General features: G+C 40.7%; 1 protein-coding gene across 5 annotated transcripts in view; it reads right to left on the bottom strand.

The window, feature by feature from the left end:
- LOC140482401 (protein transport protein Sec24B-like) overlaps positions 1–23,547 on the bottom strand; it is a 115,769-nt gene that overhangs the window by 50,672 nt on the left and 41,550 nt on the right. For 3 of the 5 annotated variants that reach the window (XM_072579913.1, XM_072580119.1, XM_072579998.1), the window contains 2 exons: positions 13,729–13,824; positions 6,591–6,677 (listed from right to left, as the gene is read on the bottom strand). In XM_072579913.1, coding sequence (XP_072436014.1) covers positions 6,591–6,677; positions 13,729–13,824 — 183 coding nt within the window. The remainder of the gene's footprint in view (positions 1–6,590; positions 6,678–13,728; positions 13,825–23,547) is intronic. The other 2 variants (XM_072580076.1, XM_072580170.1) reach the window with 1 other exon arrangement.

Raw genomic sequence — 23,547 nt, 5'->3', positions numbered from 1 at the left:
AGAAGGAGGGAGGGAGAGAGAGAACTTGCAGTGATAGTAGTGCTCCCACATATCTACCCGTTTGGAAGGGGCTGTCAGGGTAGCCCTGGATGGTACATACAGCCGCAGTGTGCACAGGTGGAGGAAGTGAAATGTTTAAAAAATGTTTAAAAAGTGAAATGTTTAAAAAGTGGGTGCTGATTAAGGAAGTTTTCAAAACTGTGAGGGAGCCAAGTGGACAGAGTAGAAATGGGGTAACTGCTCTCTCTCAAAAAAAAGGATCAATACTGAGGTGGCACAGATGTAAGGTACTTGCAAAAAAATCCGATGTTATATGAGAAAATAGTTCTTCTCACATGGAGTAGTTAGGGTCTGGAATGTACTGCCTGGAAATGTGGAGAAGCAGGTTCAAGTGAAGCATTAAAGAAGGTATTAGATGACTATTAAAATAGAAACAATATTTAGAGTCATAAGAAAAAGTAAAGGAGAACAACAGTGAATTGTAACACTCATTCAACAAGCCAATGCAAACATGATGAGATGAACAGCTTCCTTTTGCACTGTAACAATTTCTGTGAGTCAGCTCTTTTTGTCCATGTTTGGTCCAAGGCTGTAATGAGATCTGGAACAGAGTGATCTTGTTGGAATGTAACTGAGCGCTGACCCATCAACAACATATCTGAAGATAACGGATAATTGAGAGTAGACTGAAGATTGAAGGGGAGGTTTAGGTTTGTCCTGCTATGAACAGGATATACCTGGACCAATTTTCCATACTGTCGATGGAAGTGTTGCAGCTCGTGTTACTTTTGGAAATGTCATCAGGGCCCATATTCTTGCCTGTATCCAGAATGATACCACTTTTGAGAAAATATAGCTCATAAATGTTAAACATCAATTTAGAAAAGATCATAAATAGAACCATTGATAAATTTCAGATGACACAAAAAATACACACAAGTGAACAACTTAAATTAACAGGCTCCAGGCTGGTCTTGTCACAGCAAGAATAGGAGTTTTTGGTGGATTGGTTGGAATTTAAAAAGTACACAGAGAGCTAGAGGCAAGAACTGTTAAAAGGAAGGAGGATGGGTACACACAAGACTGCACATTATAGGGTAGGGGAATGGGTCTGGAAGAGTTACTCTGCGGAGGGTCAGTGTGGTCTTGTTGGGGCCAAATGGCCTGTTTCCATACTGTAGGGAATCTAATCTAATCGAAATGTAGAGCCAAATCAAAACTTTTTTTCTTTGTTGTGCTATAGACAATGAAGTGGGAAAATTTAGCAAGGGAGTTTAATTTTATTATCTTGTCATTGGCCATCAGTCGCTTTAAAAATATCCGATCGGAAAAGTGTATAGACCTATAAGAAAAATTCTGTCTTGCAAATTAATGTGCTCAGTGTGCAAAATATAAACAGCTCTCAAATAGTTTGGTGCACCATATAACACACCTTTGCCTAATTATGGACACTCTTAACAGTAACTGGACCACAATTTAAACTGTTCATTTGCATTAAAAAAGGTTTACTTTTTCAGTCAAAATTACTGAATACAGGAAACATTTAACAAATGTGCAGAACAAGTGCCTAAAGATAAATTTCTCAATGTGCAGAACAGACTAACTCAGGCAAGCCAAATGTCTAAAGAACTAATCAGAACTAAGTATTGAAGTAGGTCTGGCAGCATCTGTGGGAGAAAACAGAGATAATACTTCAAATCTGACAATTCTTCAGACCTGCTGAGTTTCTCTAGCAATTTTCTAGTTTTGTTTGCGATTACCCAAATCCACAGTGCTTTGTGTGGATACAGATGTGTTGAGTTGAAAATCTGCATGATACCTGCTTCCATTCTACTGTAAATACGTATCTCCCCTTTCTATTACACTTTGAAAGAAGTGCGAAGGAACTGGTTTGTCAGCTACACAACATTTTCACAAAGGGTTTTCCATCTCCTCTCACTAAGGTATTGATTAATTCTGGGGAAGGTTCCTTGGCTGCCTTTTGACCAAACAACATTTTTAACTTGAAAGCAGGCGCTGCCATCACAGATCAGCCCTTATCTGGCTTCTCCGAGTCGCACATACATGTTCTTACCAACGGAAAACGCTAAAAATTGATCAGCAGAGATTGAGTTGTTTTCAGCTTCTCTAGGCTAAACAAATTGCAGCAACCTACTCAAGACTAATTCATCACCGAATGGGAATCAAACCCTGACCTCGCTGTCCCAGTACCATACCAGGTCAAGCTATTATTAATTAATATAATAATGTATTATTAATTAATGGACCTCATTATAACATTGCCCATTTAATATTAAACCTTGCTTAAAAGGAACTGACTGCCTGATTCTGACTGTCAAGCTCAAGCATCTGAGTTCCTTTGTCCAAATAAGGTGTTGATTCATGGCTGAACAGGTTCTCTCAGCACAACTTTATAAGCTAATCTCTGCATGTGAGACTCAACTGAGTACATTCTGATTCATTATTATTGGAAACTTGATTCACAGTGGAAATTTGGTGTTAAATGTGGAAGAGGTGCTTTAACTATGGTTTACTGTCAGAAGTAAATATTCCAGAGCATGAGGTAAATGGGACACAACAAAAGGTGTGGATCGAGAGACTGATCTGCAGACAGACCAGTGGCAGAGTGATATCAGGAACCGCAGCAGGTCTCAAGTGAAAGGAAAGTGGTCATTGGTGAGAAGTATTGCTGAACATTTCTAGTCATTGACTCAGAGATGTACAGCATGGAAACACACCCTTCGGTCCAACTCGCCCACGTCAACCAGATATCCAAACTAACCTAGTCCCATTTGCCAGCACTTGGCCCATATCCCTCCAAACCCTTCCTATTCATGTACCCATTTAGATGCCTTTTAAATGTTATAATTGCACCAGTCTCCACCACTTCTTCTGGCAGCTCATTCCATACTCACACCAGCCTCCGCGTGAAAAAAAGTTGCCCTGCAAGTTCCTTTAAATTTTTCCTCTCTCACCTAAACTTAAGCTCTCTAATTCTAGACTGCCCCACCCCAGGGAAAAAGACCTTGTTCATTTACCCTCTCCATGCCCCTCATGATTTTATAAACCTCTACAATAGACGGTCACCCTCAGCCTCTGACAGTCCAGGGAAAACAGCCCCAGTCTATTCAGCCTCTCCCTATAACTCAAATCCTCCAACCCTGGCAACATCCTTGTAAATCTTTCCTGAACCCTTTCAAGTTTCACAACATCTTTCTGATAGGAAGGAGACCAGAATTGCACGCAATATTCCAACAGTGACCTAACCAATGTCCTTGTACAGCTGCAACATGACCTCTCACTGCCTGTATTCAATACTCTGACCAATAAAGGAAAGCCGACTAAATCCTTATTCGCTATTCGGTCTACCTGGAACCTCCACTTTAAGATAAGTCAGGTCATCAGTTTGTTGAGGTCTCCAGTGTTTTCTTCCTCCTTTCTTCGCACAACTACTTGAATATTAGATCGATGCTGGTGTTGAAAAATATTCATTTAGTGCTTCCCTATCTCCTGACTCCACCCACAACTTCCCACTACTATCCTTGATTGGCCCTAATCTTACTCATGTCATTCTTTTATTCCTTAATACCTATAGAAAGCCTTAGGGTTTATCCTGATCCTATCCGCCAATAACTTCTCATGTCTCCTCCTGGCTCTTCTGAGCTCTCTCTTAGGCCTTTCCTGGCTACCTTGTAATCCTCAAATGCCCCAACTGAGCCTTCACATCTCATCCTAACATAAGCCTTCTTCTTCCTCTTGACCAGAGGATTCCACTTCCTCCGTAAAACCACGGCTCCCACGCTCTACAGCTTCCTCCCTGCCTAACAGGTACATACTAGGACACTCAGAGCTTTTCCTTGAATAAGCTCGCAGTTTCCTTCCCATCCTATGCTTCCTAAATCTTGCCTAATCACATCGTAATTGCATTTCTCCCAGCTGTAACTCTTGCCCAGTGGTTTCCACCTATCCCTTTCTATCACTAAAGTAAGCAAAACAGAATTGTGATCGCTAGCACCAAAGTGCTCACCTACTTCCAAGTCTCACACCTGGCCGGGCTCATTACACAGTACGAAAATCTAATGTGGTTTCAGTTACAAGTTTCTTGGCAAGCTGTGCAGACGAAAGTGGGCAATGCAGGGAGGATAAGCAAACTGACCATGGCATCTTGGTACCAGGCCTCATTCAAGTGGGGGGGGGGGGGGGGGTGATAGGAAGGTAGTAGTATAATTAGGGGTATGGATACTGTTCTTAGAGTGGGAAGGTTGTGTTGCCTTCCCGATTGAGGATATCCCTTCAGGGCTGCAGTGGGACCCTGGACAGGGAGAAGAGGATCCAGTAGTCATCCACACTAGCACCCACAACATTGGTAGGACTACAGAAAGGAAGTTTTGCTGAAAGATTTGAATGAGTTAGGAGTGAAACTAAAAAGTGGACCTTCCGAGGTAATCATCTCTGGATTATTGTCTGAGCCATGGTCAAGGGGTTAAACGCACATCTTAAGATGGTCTGGGTGCAATGGCTTTCAGGTCAAAGTGGGTACTGCAGATGCTGGAGATGAGAGTCAAGATTAGAGTGGTGCTGGAAAAGCACAGCAGGTCAGGCAGCATCTGAGGAGCAGGAAAATCAATGTTTCCAGCAAAAGCCCTTCATCAGGCAAGAGGCTGGGAGCCTTGGGGGTGGAGAGATAAATGGGAGAGGGTGATGGGTCCAGAGATATGTTTCCCTCCCCACCCCTATCCTCTTTCCATAAAGACCATTCCCTCCATGACTCCCTTCCCTCCTGGTCAGGTCCACACTCCTTAACAGCCCACCCTCCCCTCCCGGCACCCATCCCTGAGATCACAGGAATTGCAAAACCTGTGCCCCACATTTTCCCCCTCACCTCAATCCAAGGCCCCAAAGGAGCCTTCCACATCCAAAGTTTCACCTGCACTTCCACAAATGTCATTTATTGTATCCACTGCTCCTGATGCGTTCTCCTTTACACTGGGGAGACCAGACGCCTTCTCACAAGCGCTTCAGGGAACATCTCCGTGCCACCCGCACCAATCAACCCAACCGCCCCGTGGCTGAACATTTCAACTCCCTCTCCCGCGCTGCCAAGAACATGCAGCTCCTCGGCCTTCTCCATTGGCAATCTCTTATCACCTGACGCCTGGAGGAAGAACACCTCATTTGCCACCTCGGGACCCTCCAACTCCATGGCATCAATGTGGATTTCACCAGTTTCCTCCTTTTCCCTCCCCCCCCCCCCCACCTTACCCCAGTTTCAATCTTCTAGCTCAGCACCATCCTCATGACCTGTCCCATCTGTCCATCTTCCTTCCCACCTACCTGCTCCACCCTCCTCTCTGAACAATCACCTTCACCCCCACCTCTATTCACCTATTGCACTCTCAGCTACCTTCCCCCAGATCCATCCCCCTCCTCTTTATCTCTCCACCCCAGAGGCTCCCAGCCTCACTCCTGATGAAGGGCTTTTCCCCGAAACATTGATTATCTTGCTGCTTGGATGCTGTCTGACCTGCTGTGATTTTCCAGCACCACTCTAATCTTGACTGCAGTGGCTTTCAATTTGTGGGACACTGGCAACAGTAAAAGGGAACTGTTCTGATAGAATGAGCATTACTTGAACCAGTGCTGGGAACAGGGTCCTGGAGAATTGAAAAACTGGGGTGCAAGGAGAGCTTTAAACAAATTTATTGGGGGGGGGGGGGGGAATTACTGAGAGGGGAAAATGTAGATTTACAAACTAAGAGAATATGGCAGCATTGTTGGCAGTTATTTGAATAACAATACCCAAAGTGGAACACAAAGACTCAGAGGAAACAAACATAGAAACAGCAGTAAATAGTGTCAAATGAGAAAATACTGGTTAAGAAGGAAAACTAATGGCTCTTTACTTGACAGTGCACTGCACTGAGAACAAAATAAACAAATAATTAGCACAAATACAGGTTAATGGTTATGATCATACAGGCATTACTGAGACATGGTTACAAGGAGATCAAAGTTAAGAACTAAATATTGAAGAGTATGCCACTTTTTGAAAGGACAGGGTGATGGGGTGCATTGATGGCACAGAAAGGAATAAGCACAATAGCAAGAAATGATCTTAAATCGGACGACACAGAATCCATCTGGGTGGAGGTCAGAAATAAAGAGAAGGCAAGGTGACACTGGTAGGAGTAAAGTATTGGCTCCCTAACAGTAACTGTACAGTGGATAGGGAATAAGTCAGGAGTTGATGAAGGTGTGCAACAAAGGCAGGACATTAATTGTGAATGATTTTAATCATCTTGTAGATTGGGACAGTCAGTTTGGCAGAGGAAATGGTCGCTTTCCCCAAAAAAAAATAACGACAAAGATTGGAAATTCTGTGCTAACAAGTTGCATTGCTGCCACAATGCACAGAATGTGGTGACATCAGCAACACATGTGCAGCTGCATCCTGTAGCCTGCCCCTGGCTCCATCTACATCAGTGCTGGTAGTTATTTGGCATTCAGAGTAACCACTCCAGTCTAGAAAACTGCACAGAAATCCAGTCTTGACTGAGTACAGATTTGTGTGACCCAAAACAAGCAGTTACCTTGGTAGTTTCCACCTTCCAAAGCATCATAATTGTTAGGAAGTGAAGCATTAGTCGATGATGATGTAGAAGAGGAAGATTCCACACCTAGAAAAAACAATAATCAAAACATGTCACACATTCACAGAAAAAAAGCCCCATGCAGGGCTGGAATTAAAAGGGATGTAGAGAATATTGATGCAACATTATCCAACACTGTTGCTTTCACAAAGAAACATTCAGTTTGTTCATCAGAAAAAACAGCCTTTCATTTTCAGTTTATGAATTTTACGCAATATTGAAATAAATCTATGTCCTGAGATGTAAGGTTAACTGCACACTATTTTTCCATGTTATCACAACATTTCATACTATGAGAAAGTGTAAGGTAACTAATTCGGTCTCAAATATTCTACATTTTCAGAACTACAGAACACTATACAATAGTCAAAGAAAGTAATTCTGAAAATACCAGTGTATTTTCTGGTATTTTCAGAATTAACCTTACCAGTGTAATACCATTACAGCAACTGGTGGAGTTGTGAGCTGCAAACTGCTAAGTCTGTGTTCTGATGAATTTCCTCTTAAGATCTTAAAAGTAGTTGTTAATGAAGTGGTAGATGCATTGCTGCTAATTTTCTAAAATTCCCTCTATACGGCAAAGATCCCATCAAACTGGAAAATCAGCAAATATAATGAATCTATTCAAGAAAGAAGGGAGGCAGAACACAGGAAATTATAGGCTAGTTACCTTAACATCTTTGGGACTGTGCTAGAATTAGTTATTCAAGTAATTATGATTGGGTACTTGGAAAAATTCAAGATCATTGAGGTATCAGCATGGTTTTGTGAAGGGACAACAGTGTTTAACCAACGAACTGCAGTTCCTTAAATAAGTAACACGTTGTCTACATAGAAGGGGGCACATTGACATGTTGTACTTAGATTTCCAAAACACACGTGACATAAAAAGTTACTCCACAAAGTAGGAGCTTGTGGTGTAGGGGGTAACACACTAGTACAGATAGAAGATTGATGAGCTGCAGAAAATAGCATGCATAATTAGGTCTTTCTAGATTGGTAGGATGTGAGGAGTGAAATCCCTAAGGGATGTTTTGGGCCCTCAGCAGTTAAAATTAAAGATGACAGAAGATAGGAAAGTATGCTGTGAGGATGACAACCTATTTCTATCAGTCCGCATCCCTCTTAACTGAATGGTCAAAAATCTGGCAGATGGGATGATGATGTGGGAAAATGTGAAGTTCTTCACATTGGTAGGAAGAACAGAGCTTTGTTTAAACGGAAAATGACTACACAATTCTAAAGGTGCAGAGGAACACAGGTGTTCTAGTGCAGGAGTCACAAAATCACTATGCAGATATAGCAAGTGATTAACAAGGCTAATGGAATGCTATTCGCTTTAAACACAATTAAACACAAAACAGGACGACCAAATCTCAGATGCGCTTTGTAGTTTTGGTATTCTTATTTTAGCATGGATGTAAATATATTGGAGGTGGTTCAGATATTTTACTACATATCGGGGCTGAGTGGGCTATTTTTGTCAGGAAAAAAAATGTACAGGCTGAGTTTGTTTTCATAAGATTGAAATGTAAAAGATTCAACAGTCTTGACAAGGTGGTTGGAGAAAGGAAGTTTCTGCTTTGGGTGATTCCAAAACTAGAGGACACAATTTTAAAATTAGGCATAGCCTTTTTCAGCGCAGATAAGGAGAATTTTCTTCTGAGGGTCGAGACACTTTGGCGCTCTGCTTTCAAGCAGTGGAAACAGGATCACTGAATAATTTTAATGGAGGTAAGCAAGCTCTTCTTATGCAAAGGAATCAAAGGTTATCAGGCAAGATGGGAATTTGGAATTCAAATCACAAACATGTCAACACGTCTTAATGAACGGGAAGAGGGGTTTGAAGGACCTACTGGCCAAGATCAGCTTCTAAATCATATCTAGGTACATACAGAAAACTGAAACCATTACATGAAAACCTAATTGTTCATTCTTTGATACTTCCCTTAAACTGCACTGGAAAGCCTTTCGCAGATGATAGGCTTAGACTGCTGCACTAAACTGCAAATGTAGAACTGATGAATTCTTTTAAAACTGCAGAAAATACAAATAATTGTAATGTTTCACAGTTAGAAAGCAACAGAAGATTGGAGCTAAGCTCAGTTAGCTGGACATCTGGTTCGCACCAACAGCGTGGGTTCAATTCCAGCACAGGCTGAGGTTACCATGACAGATTCTCCTTCTCAACATCTACATCTGCCTGATGATGTGATGATCCTCAGGCTAAACCACCACCAGCTGTCTTTCCCAAATTAAAAAGCAGCCCACGGTCTGGTAAGAAATTGGCAACTTTACCTTTTACAGTTAGACTTGATAGAGTCATAGAGATGTACAACACGGAAACAGACTCTTCGGTCCAACTCATCCATGCCGACCAGATATCCCAACCCAATCTTGTAAAACCTTAATTGCTATAAGTCATTTTTGATTGAGCATAATATGGTCCATGTTACAGCTGATAACCTAAATCAATTATTTTCAACACTTAAGATCAGTTACATGAATAACATCAATCAGAATGTCTTCTTTGCAGAAATGTTCTATCATCTTCACTTGGCTAAAGTTAAGAACTGATGCTGCAAGCTGAAATGAGCAGCAGTTCCTTGCATATTTTGCTTTATGGCATTAACCACACATTCCCATCATAGGCATATAACACAGCTGAGCCTCACTTGATAGTCACACAATGTACTTTCAGCAAGGGCTCATGGAAAATGTGGAAGGAAAAAGCCCAATACATTTCCACATCACGGTACAGAACTGGTGATAAAACAGTAGAGACTGGAGAACATTTCCATCCAAAGATAAATGTAAAAATGGGTACAAGAGCTTAATGGATTTCTTTAGATCGCAGCAACCCTACTCCTGATTGGCTCTGTTTTGTTAAAGTGGAGAATTTAGGGATCATATCTGTGAACTTCCCAGGTCTTGCACAAGATTGTATCATAGCTGTTATTTGTTTGCAAACAGATCTTATGGGAATAATATTGCCAGTGCAGAAACTAATTTAAAATACACAGTTATCTGCACAATTATAATGGAAGAACCTATTTCAACAGGACAGAATGAAAATCTTTATACGTATTACTGCATCTTGTCATGCAAGCTCTGTCCAAAGACTGGCGCTTGGCCCACTATCTAATGATGCTTCATCCTTCGTCATTTCTTGGCAGTTTTTGTCAGTGATGATTTCCCACTGTTTCCCACTCTAAGGAGTCAGGCAAAGCACAAATTTATCTCAGCCACAAAAAGAACAGAATCTGTGCTGTTGGCACTATTCTGACCCACATTAACTATCCAGCCAACTGAGCTGAGCAGCCCCCTATGTTATTGTGGACAAAGAGTAAACAGTGATTGTGGAATTCACTCTTCACACTATCTTTGACAATGTACTTATCTGCATTATAACGGATCAAAAGGTGCTACTTCCCTACCGATATTATCCTTCTACACTGAAGGGGATATTGTGCAACAAAAATTTGTTTGCTAATCACTTGGATCCATTAGAATCAGTGAACCATCTGTCTAATTGGGTAAAGTTTCTTCTCAGCGAGTGGGAATTTTAATTCTCTGCAACAAGATCAATTTTAAAATGCTCCAGTTGCTAACGGGAAATATAATGAAGAAAATCTGACAGTCTGACAAACAGATGATACTATATGCGAGCATATTTAGCAAAGATGTGCTCTGGGAGCAAGATCTCAAGAGAATAGGTCAAAAATAAGCTGTTACAGTTGCAGCTTGATTTTCCGAAGCACACTCACAGCTAGCAAGGCTGTGTTCCAGAAGTGCAGCCTTACTGAATCCACACTATTAATCCCTTAAAATCAACTAGATAACATCTGGTCCATTTCCCCTCACTTTTACAGAGTGAAAATAAATAAGCCATTCTAATTTGCAATTCCTTCATAAAGCATTAAAGACCAGGTAAAACGCAGGCTCAATCCCAGACTTAAAAATCACACACCACCAGCTAACATCCAACAGGTTTATTTGGAAGTACCAGCATTCGGAGTGCTGCTCCTTCATCAAGTGCCTGTGGAGACCACCTGCTGAAGGAGCAGCGCTCCGAAAGCTAGTGCGTCCAAATAAACCTGTTGGACTATAACCTGGTGTTGTGTGATTTTTAACTTGGCACACCCCAGTCCAACACCAGCGTCTCCAAATCAATCCCAGACTGGTGACGAGGTTTATTAATTGCAGCCAAGCTTGTGTGGGAGATCTACAATTGGTCTTAGTACCCTAGGGCTAAGTCAAGGGAAGCAAAAGGGTTTTCTGATTTCAATCATTATGCAACTGTCTCTGTTTAAAATTGCACATTCTCAAATATCAAACAGCTCATTGCAATTCAGCGTCATAACCTTTTTGGGTGAAGTACCATTCAGCAAGAGCATGAGTCACTGCCTCCAGCAGAGGACAGGAGACTTGGGAAGGGAAGAGGATGAAAGACTACTTTAATTTCAGAAAATACAAACAAGCATAAAATCTTGACTGATTTCTTAATATCACTGCGTATTTGCACTGTAATCACAATATCAAATAGGAAGCAGAAAGTAGGATAATGATGAGGATTAGCATCTGCTATCTTACCCACTTATGCAGAAAATTAATAGGTGAAACTAACACAAATCATACAGATTTATGCAGTGTTTGGTTTCAGCGAGATTTAGATTTTAACCTTTTGAAAACTGTAGCTAATTCTGATTTTTGTTTTTAATTAGAAGCCTCAAATTGCAACCAGTCAGGAAAATGGTCAAAGCAGAAACTTCAGTTATGTATAATGCACCACAGCAACAAGGCATAAGGGTAGAAATAGTGCAAACACCCTCTATTTTTAACAATTAATGAACACCATCATTTCTTTTACTGCACATTCAGTAAGTATCATGTCTGACTTAACAGTGAAAGTGCTCTCCTCACCGTTGCCACAGTTGACAACGTTACTGCAAGATCTGAAATATGGATTGCAAAATAAAAGGTGAAGGGGTTTACTAGTATGGAACTGGAAACTCAAAAATGATGCTATAAATCATTTAAAGTTAAATGTTTTGGAAATACTCCAAGTCATGGCCATCAATAGAGTTCATTTGTCAAACTATATGTAACGTTGCAGTTTCTGAATTTAGTTACATCAGTGTGAATGTGACAAGTACAGTAAATTAGGCATTGACTTGTAAAAGAAAATATTAGTTTATAAGTGCACATTGGGCAAGAATCAAAAAGGTTTAGGATTTAATTTTTTAAATCATTACCCTAGCTCATGTAACTTATACACTTCACCGCCCCAGGACAGATAACGTCTCATTATCTTTAATGTACAGCAAACGTTTTACTAACCAGCACCAACTGGACCAGAAGAAATGCCCTAGTTGATCAAATATTTCAGTTGATCAAAAAGTTCACATAATCAATGTAAAACACACACTAAGTAATAAGTACATAATGCAGGAGGTAGACACAAAACTGTCATACTTTATCTACAGCATATATCATTTACATAATAATGCAACTTTGCCTTAAATAAAACTCACCAGCACAGAACTTGCTCACCTGAACCCTCAACTGATAACCTGGACATCACGGAGATCATCATCAAATAGTAAACTTGCATTATTTCAGGTTCATAAGGTGCTGGTTAAAACAAAGTTTGCTGTACTTGCGTAGCAGACAGTCTTGGTCTCCATTTTCTTTACTAGCTAGTCTCTGTTCGTCCTAAACTGTGCTCGAGTAGCTAATATTAAACATTGCAGGGATCTCCTAACCCTCTCTCAGTTTCCTGTTACTTCATGCCATGTGGGTTCAGGACCCACTTCAGGAAGTGAACAAACGATTCAAAATTGAGATCAGTATAGTGCTGAAGGACTGTCAGTATTGCCATCCGTTAGGTGAGGCATTAAGTTGCTTGTTCAGGTGGATATTAAAAATGGCAAGGCCTTATCTAAAGAAGAAAATGTTCTTTTGTTATTCAGGTTAATATTTCATGCATCCACCAGCAAAGAAAAATTAGCTTTTCAATCAACTTTCTGTCTATGCAGAAAATGGATCATCACATGTCACTCATGTGGTAATTATGATGATTCTTTAAACTTGTTCACCATACATATAACACTTTGGAATATTCTGAATGATCTAGAGAAATACTCGATTGTCTGTTCTGATATAATGCATTGGTTCATTTCCCCTGTGATCCTGTGATATAATAAAACCGCGTAAAAGCAGTACCATTTAAATCAATGGGATCAGAATCACATTATTGCCAATACAGGTAAGGAAAGTTCATGTTTCACAAATACTAGTCCAAATTCTTAATCGCATTATAGCCAATTCATGTTAAAGAAATGCACATTATAGCAGATCTGACTGTGTGTGATATATTATATATACACAAAGTTTTTTCTTGGAAAAAATTACTTTCAATACAAATTACTTCTCACTTCATACCATGTCTTATTACAGAATCCCTGCATTGCAGTAAGCAGGCCATTCAGCCCATTGGATCCACACAGAGCCTCTGAATGGCATCCTACCCTAACCCTAAAACGCATTTCCCCATGGCTAATCTACCTAGCCTGTACATCCCTCGACACTATGGGAAGTTAGTATGGTCAGTTCACCTAACCTATACACCTTTGGACTGTGGGAAGAAACTGGAGCACCCAGAGGAAACCCATGCAGACACGGGGAAACTCCACACAGTCACCCAAGACTGAAATCAAACCCAGGTCCCTGGTACTGTGAGGCAGCTACCCACAGAGGCACAAAATTTTGGACATGAAAATAAATATCAGCATTTTACAGAGAAGTACATCCGTTTATACTACAGAAACACAACTTGGACGTTGGCAACTTGATTTAGGACCTGATAATTTCCATTTATTTCTGAGCTCATGCACTTTGTACCTTCATAAACTGTACTTGGTCACAACCATTTATTCAATGTAGAAGGTTTTGTTTCCACAAGTCTAGAAGTATGTGGCCTTTGTGGTTATGAAAATTTGTAAATATTAGTCAATGATTTATAGCAATGATTCAGCACATGCAACATTTAGACCATCTGTTAAAACATAAAGCACACCTGCTTCATCATCATCATCCTCATCATCTGAAGTTGATGACAAGGGACTCGGTGCTGAATTAACTTGATTATTAGCAACATATCCACAGTGCATGCCTGTAAGGTGGAAAGCACAAAACAAGAAAACAAAATTAAGTAGAGCAAAGAATAAGAATCACTCACTGCAAATCATTCAATAAAAGTGCAAGACAGATGAGAAAGTTAATAGGATACAAACCACATTATTGAATAACCAACTCTCTCAATTCAACAAATAAAAATACATTCAATACAACAACAACAAAAATTCACCAATGAGTTGGCATGGATAATGTAGGTCATTGAAAAAGTATCGGATGAGGTTCATAATTACTTTCCAATCAACTGCACACAAACAAAAACATCTATGGACAAAATGCATGGTGACCCAGAGTGATCTTCATTCGGTATTGGCATCCAATATGTACCGTAGAGTAGACTTAATTTTCCACAGGTACAGTCATATGGACATAGGCTACTCACTGCATTTTTAAGAATTGACCATTTTAGAGTCGGAGTCTTATTTCTGATGGTGGCGAATACTAAGCAATCTGACAGCAGGTCACAGTTCTTCTCGAGTGACAAATGCTCCAAATTCATGCATTCATCATTTAATCCAAATAAACATTTCTAACCTTATTATGGTTAGTTTCGTGATGCAGTCTCGCTGACACAAACATTTTGAGCTGATATATCAATTTATGGTCATAAAATGTAAATTACGTCTCACTCCACATGGTGGTATACCGTAATGACATATCAATTCAGCTAGTGCTGCTTGGAGAGTGGGACATTTTTGGTACACCATGCTAATTGATTCAGGAGGTGCTTATATCCCAAGATGCCCTGGTCTCATAACCTACACTATCAAGATCGAAGTCCTTTTCTTGAAGCTATTCCGGGATAGCCTTCAGATTCTGCATACCACAAGGAAATCCTTGACCTAGTTACCTTGAACTCGCTATACTCAACAGGAAGTTCAAGGAGCATGTATAATAATAGAAATGTCCAATAATATGCAATAAAGCACAGGAGTAGATTAGAATATCAAGTTCCTACATCCAGGGCATGTAGTATGATAAGATGACCTGAGTAAATAGACTAAGATTATTCTTACTCTGATATTATAGCCTGACACTACTGTAATGACATCAACTCATTTTCCATTTCAGACAGTCTATAGCTTGTGACACTGATCCTAACCAACTGATGCAAAAAAGTACAACACTATCTGGAGTGCTAACTGAACACAAAAATATAGTTCCAAAAAAATCATGCATTTAATCTTAGCTCTCTCTCCCCCCCGCCACAGATGCGGTCAGAGCTGCTGATAGGGAAAAAAACTAAGTGCTTTCTGATTTTCTCAGATTTCCAACATTCATGGTATTTTTGCTCCTATAATATAATTTATTATTTGGATTGTTTCTCTTTATACAAAGTGTTTTAAGACTTTGCCATGGTTTTACTATTCCTGAAGGCTGTGCCTCAGATGGCAACAGGCAACGATGCAAGTTCCAAATTTGCTAAACAAACAGTACAGAATATTCATCTGGGTCTTAGTGAAGATTACTGACCTAGCCTCTGCTAAAGTGCCTTCATCTCAATCTATAAAAATAATGGAAAATTTCACAAGAGTAAATGGTAATTGTAGCTACAGTTCACACATCTCCCAGGTTAGAATTCAGATTACAGTGATATTCAGCATGTATGCTACATAACAAAAACAGGCATTTCTCCAAATGACACCAAAAATTGTTAACAATTGCTTCTCAATGAGACGGAGACACAGGCCTTCCACTTTCATGGTGAAAATAGATTCCATTCCTGTCACCGTATGAGACATGTAATTCATATCCTCCAAATGATCGATGACAGTTGATACAAAGCCACAAACTTGCATCGAGATACATTTACCTCAAACTATATGAATTTCACAATTTGAAACACCTATTAGTGTAATGATAAATAGGAGTCAAAGAATATGATCATGTTAACTCCAGATCTAACTTCATGGAGTGCTATTCCATTCAGACTAACTTCCAAACTCAGAATCACAGAATTGATAAGGTGAAGGAGGCCCATTTGTACAAATGGAGTTTGCTAAAGTACAAGAGCTGAACTCAAGTAAAACAGAATGGAGCATATTTTCTGAACCAGTTACCAAAGATGTAATTTCATCCAATCCAGGTCTTTTTAGAACTGGCATCAACCAATGCCTGTCTATTTGCGCTGATTTCAATGGCTCATCACTAACTCAGCATCCTGACAATGTCCAAGACTGTGGCAACAAAACAACTGATGCAACTGAATTTTTCATAGTGTATTTTATTATGTGCTTCTTTCCCAGTATGCACTGCCAAATTTAAATGGCAGGAGTTATAACAATCCCAAAAGAATGGAATAGTTGTCAAATTGGATCAATGCTAAAGTTCGTACGGTATTAATGCCTATTACCATTCAATCTAGGGATCACTACCTGAGCAGAATGTCAGCCAAACTGACCCACAAAGATATTGAATGTGATCAACAATGATGCACAACCAGTCAGCTTTTTGACAATGTTAATGGTGGTATATTTTGTGTTGTCAAACAGCTGTCCCATCCCAGTCAAGCTATATTTGGCATAAATTAAGATTATCAATCATGTCTTTCAGCAACTATAAAGGACAGTGAAGATGACCATATTTGAGCACAAAATATTTTTATTCAACACTATAAACACAAACATTTAAAACTCCAATGAAACCAAGGTCAGGACAACTATTATTACATTAATAAAAACTGGAAATGGATGTAAGCCATACATTATACCCACTTCAGATAATGCTAACCTTACTGCTGCTAAACTACCTTCAACTCAATCCACAAAGGTTGAAAACAACAAAGAGGAAAATTCCACAAAAGCAATTATTTGTCCAAAAGTAAAGTCCAGTTCATTTGGAAGACAAAGATATCCTGTTTCAACAATTTTCTGAGTACAGAGGGGTGACATACAGGTGAGGTTCCCAACTGTACTCAGGAAGGAAAACAGCACATATGGCATTTCATTAAAATTTTATTTCCGGATTTCTGTTTAATTGGTGGTGAAAGGGCACAATCGTAAATACAGTGTTTAAGGGATCACTCCCAAGTATGCTTTTTAAAGGAGCTTCGAGCTGGCAACCAAAGCGAAGGAAATGCCATAATGGAGAGAACCAGAGCAAAGATTACTACACTTCATTTCAGCGATACCTACTTGGATGTGTTGAAGGCTGTGATACTTCCCTACTAACAGGAGTAAGTAGCCTACAGTGGAGAGCAAGAAAGTCTAAAGGTCGTAGCTGCAGCAGCAAAATGGTAAGATGCTACTCAATGCAATGCTTTAATGACCTAACCTGGTTAGGAATGGTTACGGCATTGACACATGAATGCATATTCTGCTATGCACATGATCCCACTTGCTCATTCTACCTTGACAAGTCTACTATGCACAGGTTACCACTGACCAGAAAAGAAATTGAAGCAGCCATATGAAGAGCGTGGCTAGAAGAGCTGAAGAGAAGCTCGGAATTCTGCAGAGTATGATCTACTTCCTGTCTCCCCAGTGCTACTCTTTACAATTCAGGAGTGTGATGGAACAATCTCCAGTTGCCTGAGTGGGTACAGTTCCAACAACATGGAAGGAGCTCAATACCACCCAGGACAAACTTGATTGATATCCCATACACCACTTTCAATATTCACTCTCTTCACCACAATGGCAGCAGGGTCTACCATGTACAAAGATGGTAACTCACCAATAACACCTTCCAAACCTGCACACTCTGTCACCTAGAAGGACAAAGGCAATAGATAAATTCAAACACTACCAGTATCTGTAGGTTCCATTCCAAGACATACGTCATCCTGACTTGGAACAAATCACCATTTCGTCACTGTCAGTAGGTCAAAAACCAGGAACCCTCTTTCTAAAAGTACTGTAGGTGACCCTACATTCAATGGGCAACTCAAGAAGGTAGTTCCCAACCACCAACTCCAGGGCAGTTAGGATGTGCAATAAATGCTGGCCTAATCAATGATGCCCACATTCCATGAATAAAATAAACTTCCAACAGGGACTCCTCACACTCATCCACTTTTCTCTTTCTGTGAATGCATTCACTTGTCTATTCATTTAACTACTTATCTATGTCTTCAGCTCTTCCTTAGTTACTCTCCCCCAACGTATCCCACCCATTGGATGAGCATATCATAACACAATGTGGTATCTGAGTACAAAACACTGGCATTTTACCAGTGATCCCCACTGGCTAGGGTAAGTTGATCCAGCAATTCTTCTTCCAGTGACAGTCTAAATGGCTATTTAGTAGTCTGTGGTGTAGGAAGGACCACAAACATGTATTGGGATAAAAGGTTCTTTTTCAGAATGGCAGCTAGTGGTAAGTGGTGTCTCGCAGGGTTTGGTGTAGGGGCTGCAGCTGTTCACTTTATATATTAATGATCTGGATGAAGGGACCAGGGGCTTTCTGGTGAAGTTCATCGATGATACGAAATTAGGCGGACAGACAGGTAGTTTTAAGGTGGTGGGGAGGCTGCAGAAAGACTTAAGACAGTTTGGGAGAGTGGTCTAAGAAATGGTTGATGAAATTCAATGTGAGCAAATGCGAGGTCTTGCACTTTGGAAACAAGTAAATCTGATGGTGATAAGCCACACTAGAATGTGTTGAACAGGTAATTTAGCAAACCTGCATAAAAGGCAGTTGCTTTTAGAAGAAATGTGATCACCTGTACACAATGCTCAGCTTCCAGTGTGACTGTGCACATCTGGTTAAATAATGAAACCTGGAAGAGGCTGCAAGCTGATTAAAAGACCCATGAGCGCACACTGTAGTTCATCACTGGATACAGCCACCTCAGAACCCCGTATGTAGTGAACATTCCATGCAAGAACTCAACAACTGCATCTGCAGTGGCAGTATAGAACTGTTTTACTTAAATCCATGAGAAACAGCTGATAGTCATAAGTAAGACTGTCTATCAAACAGTTTGGTTCCCATTTATTCTCATGGCTTAGTGGGGCAAGTGGTTCTCTTGCTCAGACCAATGGAAAGCTCAGGTCTCACAGAAAGCTGTCTCGCTGGAGATTGCTGGTCAACACAATAGCACCTGACCCCTGCCTCTGCACTTGGTTATGTCCAAGTGACTCTGGTGTAATTTGTCTAGGATGTAACCTCCTCTGAGTGAAGGATCAGCCTATCAAATACCAGCAAATCATCAAGAACTGTGAACTCCTATCAATACTCAAAATAAGTCATTACACCCAACCTCCAACACAACATTAGTGAACAGCATCACATTCCCAGTCCTCATTGTTTTTGTCAGATTTGATTGAGCTCACTTTGGGTTGCTGGCTACCATACCACTGTGGTTTGGGTATATGATTCAGGGTTTCACCAATAAATCCCTTATCAGGCTGTCAGTTACTCCACAAAGAACCTCTGCTATCACTTGCAGCTTTCCCCGCATATATTTGGTCTCATAGGCATACTTTGAAAAGCAAACATAAACTTCTATTTGTGGAAGCATCCTTGCTAGTTCTCTCTCATCTACCAGGGAGACCAGTAGTTTATAGCCCATCTCTGCATCCTTGGCTTGAAAGTACTTGCAATCTGAAAATCTCTCACATGCCCACAAGGCAAAGAGTACACCCTCCACTATAGTTACCCAACATGACTCTGGGTATGACAATGCCCTGAAGGCTGAATACACCAGTTTCTATACCCAGCTGGAAATTCCAGAATGAGTACTGCTTTCTAGTGTGATGAAAGTGAATAACAGTCTGCTTCCATGCTGTACATCTCTATGACTCTATGCTCATTATTTGGAAATTATACTGTTTTATAATTGAGACAGATGGACTTTGGCTTCAATCTTGTGAAAGTAATTCCTTTCTTAAAGAAAACTGTCAGAACAAAATTTGGAGAAGTGACCTGAATACACCATTTCCAAGAAAGGAAGTGACTTAGCAAGAGCCTGGCCAGATATCTACAGTATTACTGGATAAAATGTTTACTCTGCTGAGTTCATGACATACAGATTAAAAGAAAGAGTAGAAGCTACAGCTAGCTTAGTTTGAGTTCACATCAGAGAAATGAAGTTTCGGTTTTATACTAGCAAAAGAATAAAGGTTGTACATTTCAGGCGAATTTAAGCCTCGCAAAAGGACATTAGTTCATGCAATCTCCACACTTGGAGTTGCACAGTGGTTTCCAAGCTGTCGGAACTGAAAAGTGGTCTTAAAATGGTATCAGGAAAACTGAAAAGCATCAGTTCAGTAAAAAATGAAAGAGTTAAGAAAGGAGTGACAGCTTTTTGGCATTAAGTATCGGAAAAGGATATTGGTAGGAAAAAAGGATGGATCTTGTGGTTGTGATTTATATCTGTTCTTTTTTGTATAATAAACACATTTTTGGCAGCTTTGCATGAATATGTGCAATGACTAATCACCATGATAACCATTGGTATCCAATTACAAAAATAAAACTTATGATTGATCAGGCCATATTTCTTTCTAGCATCTGACCCGTCCAGTAGTACCCTCAACTTGGATCGTAACAGAGCCTAAGCTGAAGCATGCAAAGCTTTACATATTTGGAAGGGAATAGACTGTAATGGGCAAGGGCATCTGTGGACAGCAGCATGCCCTTGATCTTTTGGAAAGCACGCTCCCGCTGCAAGCCCCAGCACCACCCTTTGTCTTTGAGTAGCTGTCTCAAAAGGTTCTGTCAGCGTTCCCAAATGGCAAAAGTTTTGCCAACTGGTTCACTATTCCTTGAAAGTGATTAAGAAATGGGAACTCTATAAAAGACTACTACTTCTTTGGGGACAGTGTTATCTCATCTTTGTCAATAATGTGTCTGAGAAAGCAACGCGTTTTCTCTGAGAAATCACATTACTTGTCAAGAGTAAGGCCTGGAGCCTGTGGCTAATTTCACATTCCTGGACTTTCTGGTCATATTTTTCAATAGTCTTCCCATGTATCAATAAGTCATCCATATCACATATAACCCCTTCCATTGAAGAATCACATCCCAATGGAGCGAGAAATGTAGTAAGCAGTCTTGTTGGACATCTAATGATAGCTCCAGAACAGACGACTGGCATCAAGTTTGTAAAACTTCTACTTTAGACAATTTGGTTAAACTCACATTGGCCATAGACATAGAATGGGTTTTTCTCAGCCACTGTTTTGTTGAATTTTGTTAAATAGATACATATTTTGATGGACCCATTGGAGTGAGATACAGTAACCATGCATGAATACCTCTCAGTTAGTTTAGTCACCCAAGAAATGTCCATTTTGGTCAGTTTTCTCAAGTTGTTCCTGAACTTAACTCATTAACAGGGATAGAATCTTCCTGAATGCTCAGAGACAATGGGTTAGCACTCGCCTTTAATGTGATGCTGCATTCAGTATTGAGTTTGTTTAATGCCTCACCTGTCTCCTCCAAATGAGGTACTTCTTTTAACGTGGACAACTCTTCTAAAGGAAATGGATGATCTACTGCGTAGAGTCCTTTACACATATCCACTAGTACCTCTGTTCAGGAACTATTCCATTTCTGCATATTATGTTTTTTTAAAAGAGGGAGCACTTTTGGTCATAGTTGGACGCTGCTTTTGCCTTTGAGACATTTTTGTTCAACACTTACAATAATTCTTAGCACCTGATATTCTGTGCATTGTGCGTGTTGGCTTGTCGGTGTCTGTTTCATGTTTATGCCTTATGAAGTTAATAGGTTGGTTGCTCGAGTAAGATTGTTCCCTTCTCAGGATTTCTCTAATGCTTCCTGGTCTCTGCTTCTAATGCAATTTGAACAACTCTTCAGAGTTAAATCTTCTAGAATAGATCTAACATCTATTCAAGGGAGGTTTGCTAGTGCTCTTTGGGGGGGGTTTAAACTAACTCTGCAGGGGCATGGGAACCTAGACTGTAGCTTTAGGGTGCAGGACCTGGAGTGTAGGGAAGTTAGGAACATGGCATCAATCTCAAAGGAGGGTGCCTGTAAACAGGAAGGTGGCTTGAAGTGTGTATACTTCAATGTGAGAAGTATACGAAATAAGGTAGGTGAACTTGCAGCGTGGGTTGGTACCTGGGATTTCGATGTTGTAGCTATTACGGAGACATGGGTTGAACAGGGACAGGATTGGCTGTTGCAGGTTCCAGGGTTTAAATGTTTTAGTAGGGTCAGAGGTGGGGGTAAAAGAGGGGGAGGTGTGGCATTGCTTATCAAAGATAGTATTACAGTGGTAGAAAGGACGATGGATGAAGACTCGCCATCTGAGGTAGTTTGGGCTGAGGTAAGAAATAGGAAAGGTGAGGTCACCCTGTTAGGAGTTTTCTACAGTGACCACAATTCAGTGACTTTTACTCTAGTGATGGAGAGGGATAAGTATGCACTGCAGGGCAAGAGTTATAGCTGGGGGCAGGGAAATTATGCTGCGGTGAGGCATGACTTAGGATGCGTGGTGTGAAAAAGTAGGCTTCAACGGAAGGGTACAATCGATATGTGGAGCTTGTTCAAGGAGCAACTATTGAGTGTCCTTGATAAGTATGTACCTGTCAGGCAGGGAGGAAAGGGTCGTGTGAGGGAGCCGTGGTTTAATAAGGAATTGGAATCCCTTGTTAAAGGGAAGAGGGCGGCCTATGTAAAGATGAGGCGTGAAGGTTCAATTGGGGCAATTGAGAGTTATAAGGTAGCCAGGAAGGATCTGAAGAGAGAGCTAAGAGCAGCAAGGAGGGGACACGAAAAGTCCTTGGTTGGTAGGATTAGGGAAACCCAAAGGCTTTCCATAGGTATGTCAGGAATAGAAGAATGACTAGGGTAGGAATAGGTCCAGTCAAGGATAGTAGTGGGAAGTTGCATGTGGAGGCTGAAGAGATTGGGGAGACACTGAATGAATACTTTTCGTCAGTATTCACTCAGGAACAGGACATTGTTGCCGATGTGAATACTGAGTCACAATTAATTAGAATGGACGGCTTTGAGGTATGTAGGGAAGAGGTGTTGGAAATTCTGGAAAGGGTGAAAATAGATAAATCCCCTGGGCCTGATGGCATTTATCCTAGGATTCTCTGGGAAGCAAGGGAGGAGATTGCAGAGCCATTGGCCTTGATTTTTATGTCCTCGTTGTCTACAGGAATAGTGCCAGAAGACTGGAGGATAGCAAATGTGGTTCCCTTGTTCAAGAAGGGGAGCAAGATTAGATTAGATTAGATTACTTACAGTGTGGAAACAGGCCCTTCGGCCCAACAAGTCCACACCGCGCCGCCAAAGCGCAAACCACCCATACCCCTACATTTACCCCTTACCTAACACTACGGGCAATTTAGCATGGCCAATTCACCTGACCTGCACATCTTTGGACTGTGGGAGGGAACCGGAGCACCCGGAGGAAACCCACGCAGACACGGGGAGAACGTGCAAACTCCACACAGTCAATCGCCTGAGGCGGGAAATGAACCCGGGTCTCTGGCGCTGTGAGGCAGCAGTGCTAACCACTGTGCCACCGTGCCGCCCACCAATAACCCTAGTAACTATAGGCCGGTGAGTCTCACTTCTGTTGTGGGCAAAGTCTTAGAGAGAATTGTAAGGGATAGGTTTTATGAACATCTAGATAGGAATAATGTGATCAAGGATAGTCAGCATGGTTTTGTGAAGGGCAGATCGTGCCTCACAAACCTTATTGAATTCTTTGAGAAGGTGACTAAGGAGGTGGACAAGGGTAAAGCGGTAGATGTGGTGTATATGGATTTTAGTA

This window comes from Chiloscyllium punctatum, chromosome 1 (assembly GCF_047496795.1).
Source record: "Chiloscyllium punctatum isolate Juve2018m chromosome 1, sChiPun1.3, whole genome shotgun sequence".
Lineage (NCBI taxonomy): Eukaryota > Metazoa > Chordata > Chondrichthyes > Orectolobiformes > Hemiscylliidae > Chiloscyllium > Chiloscyllium punctatum.
The sequence above is the reverse complement of the archived record's forward strand: the minus strand, read 5'-3'. Positions and strand labels throughout refer to the sequence as shown.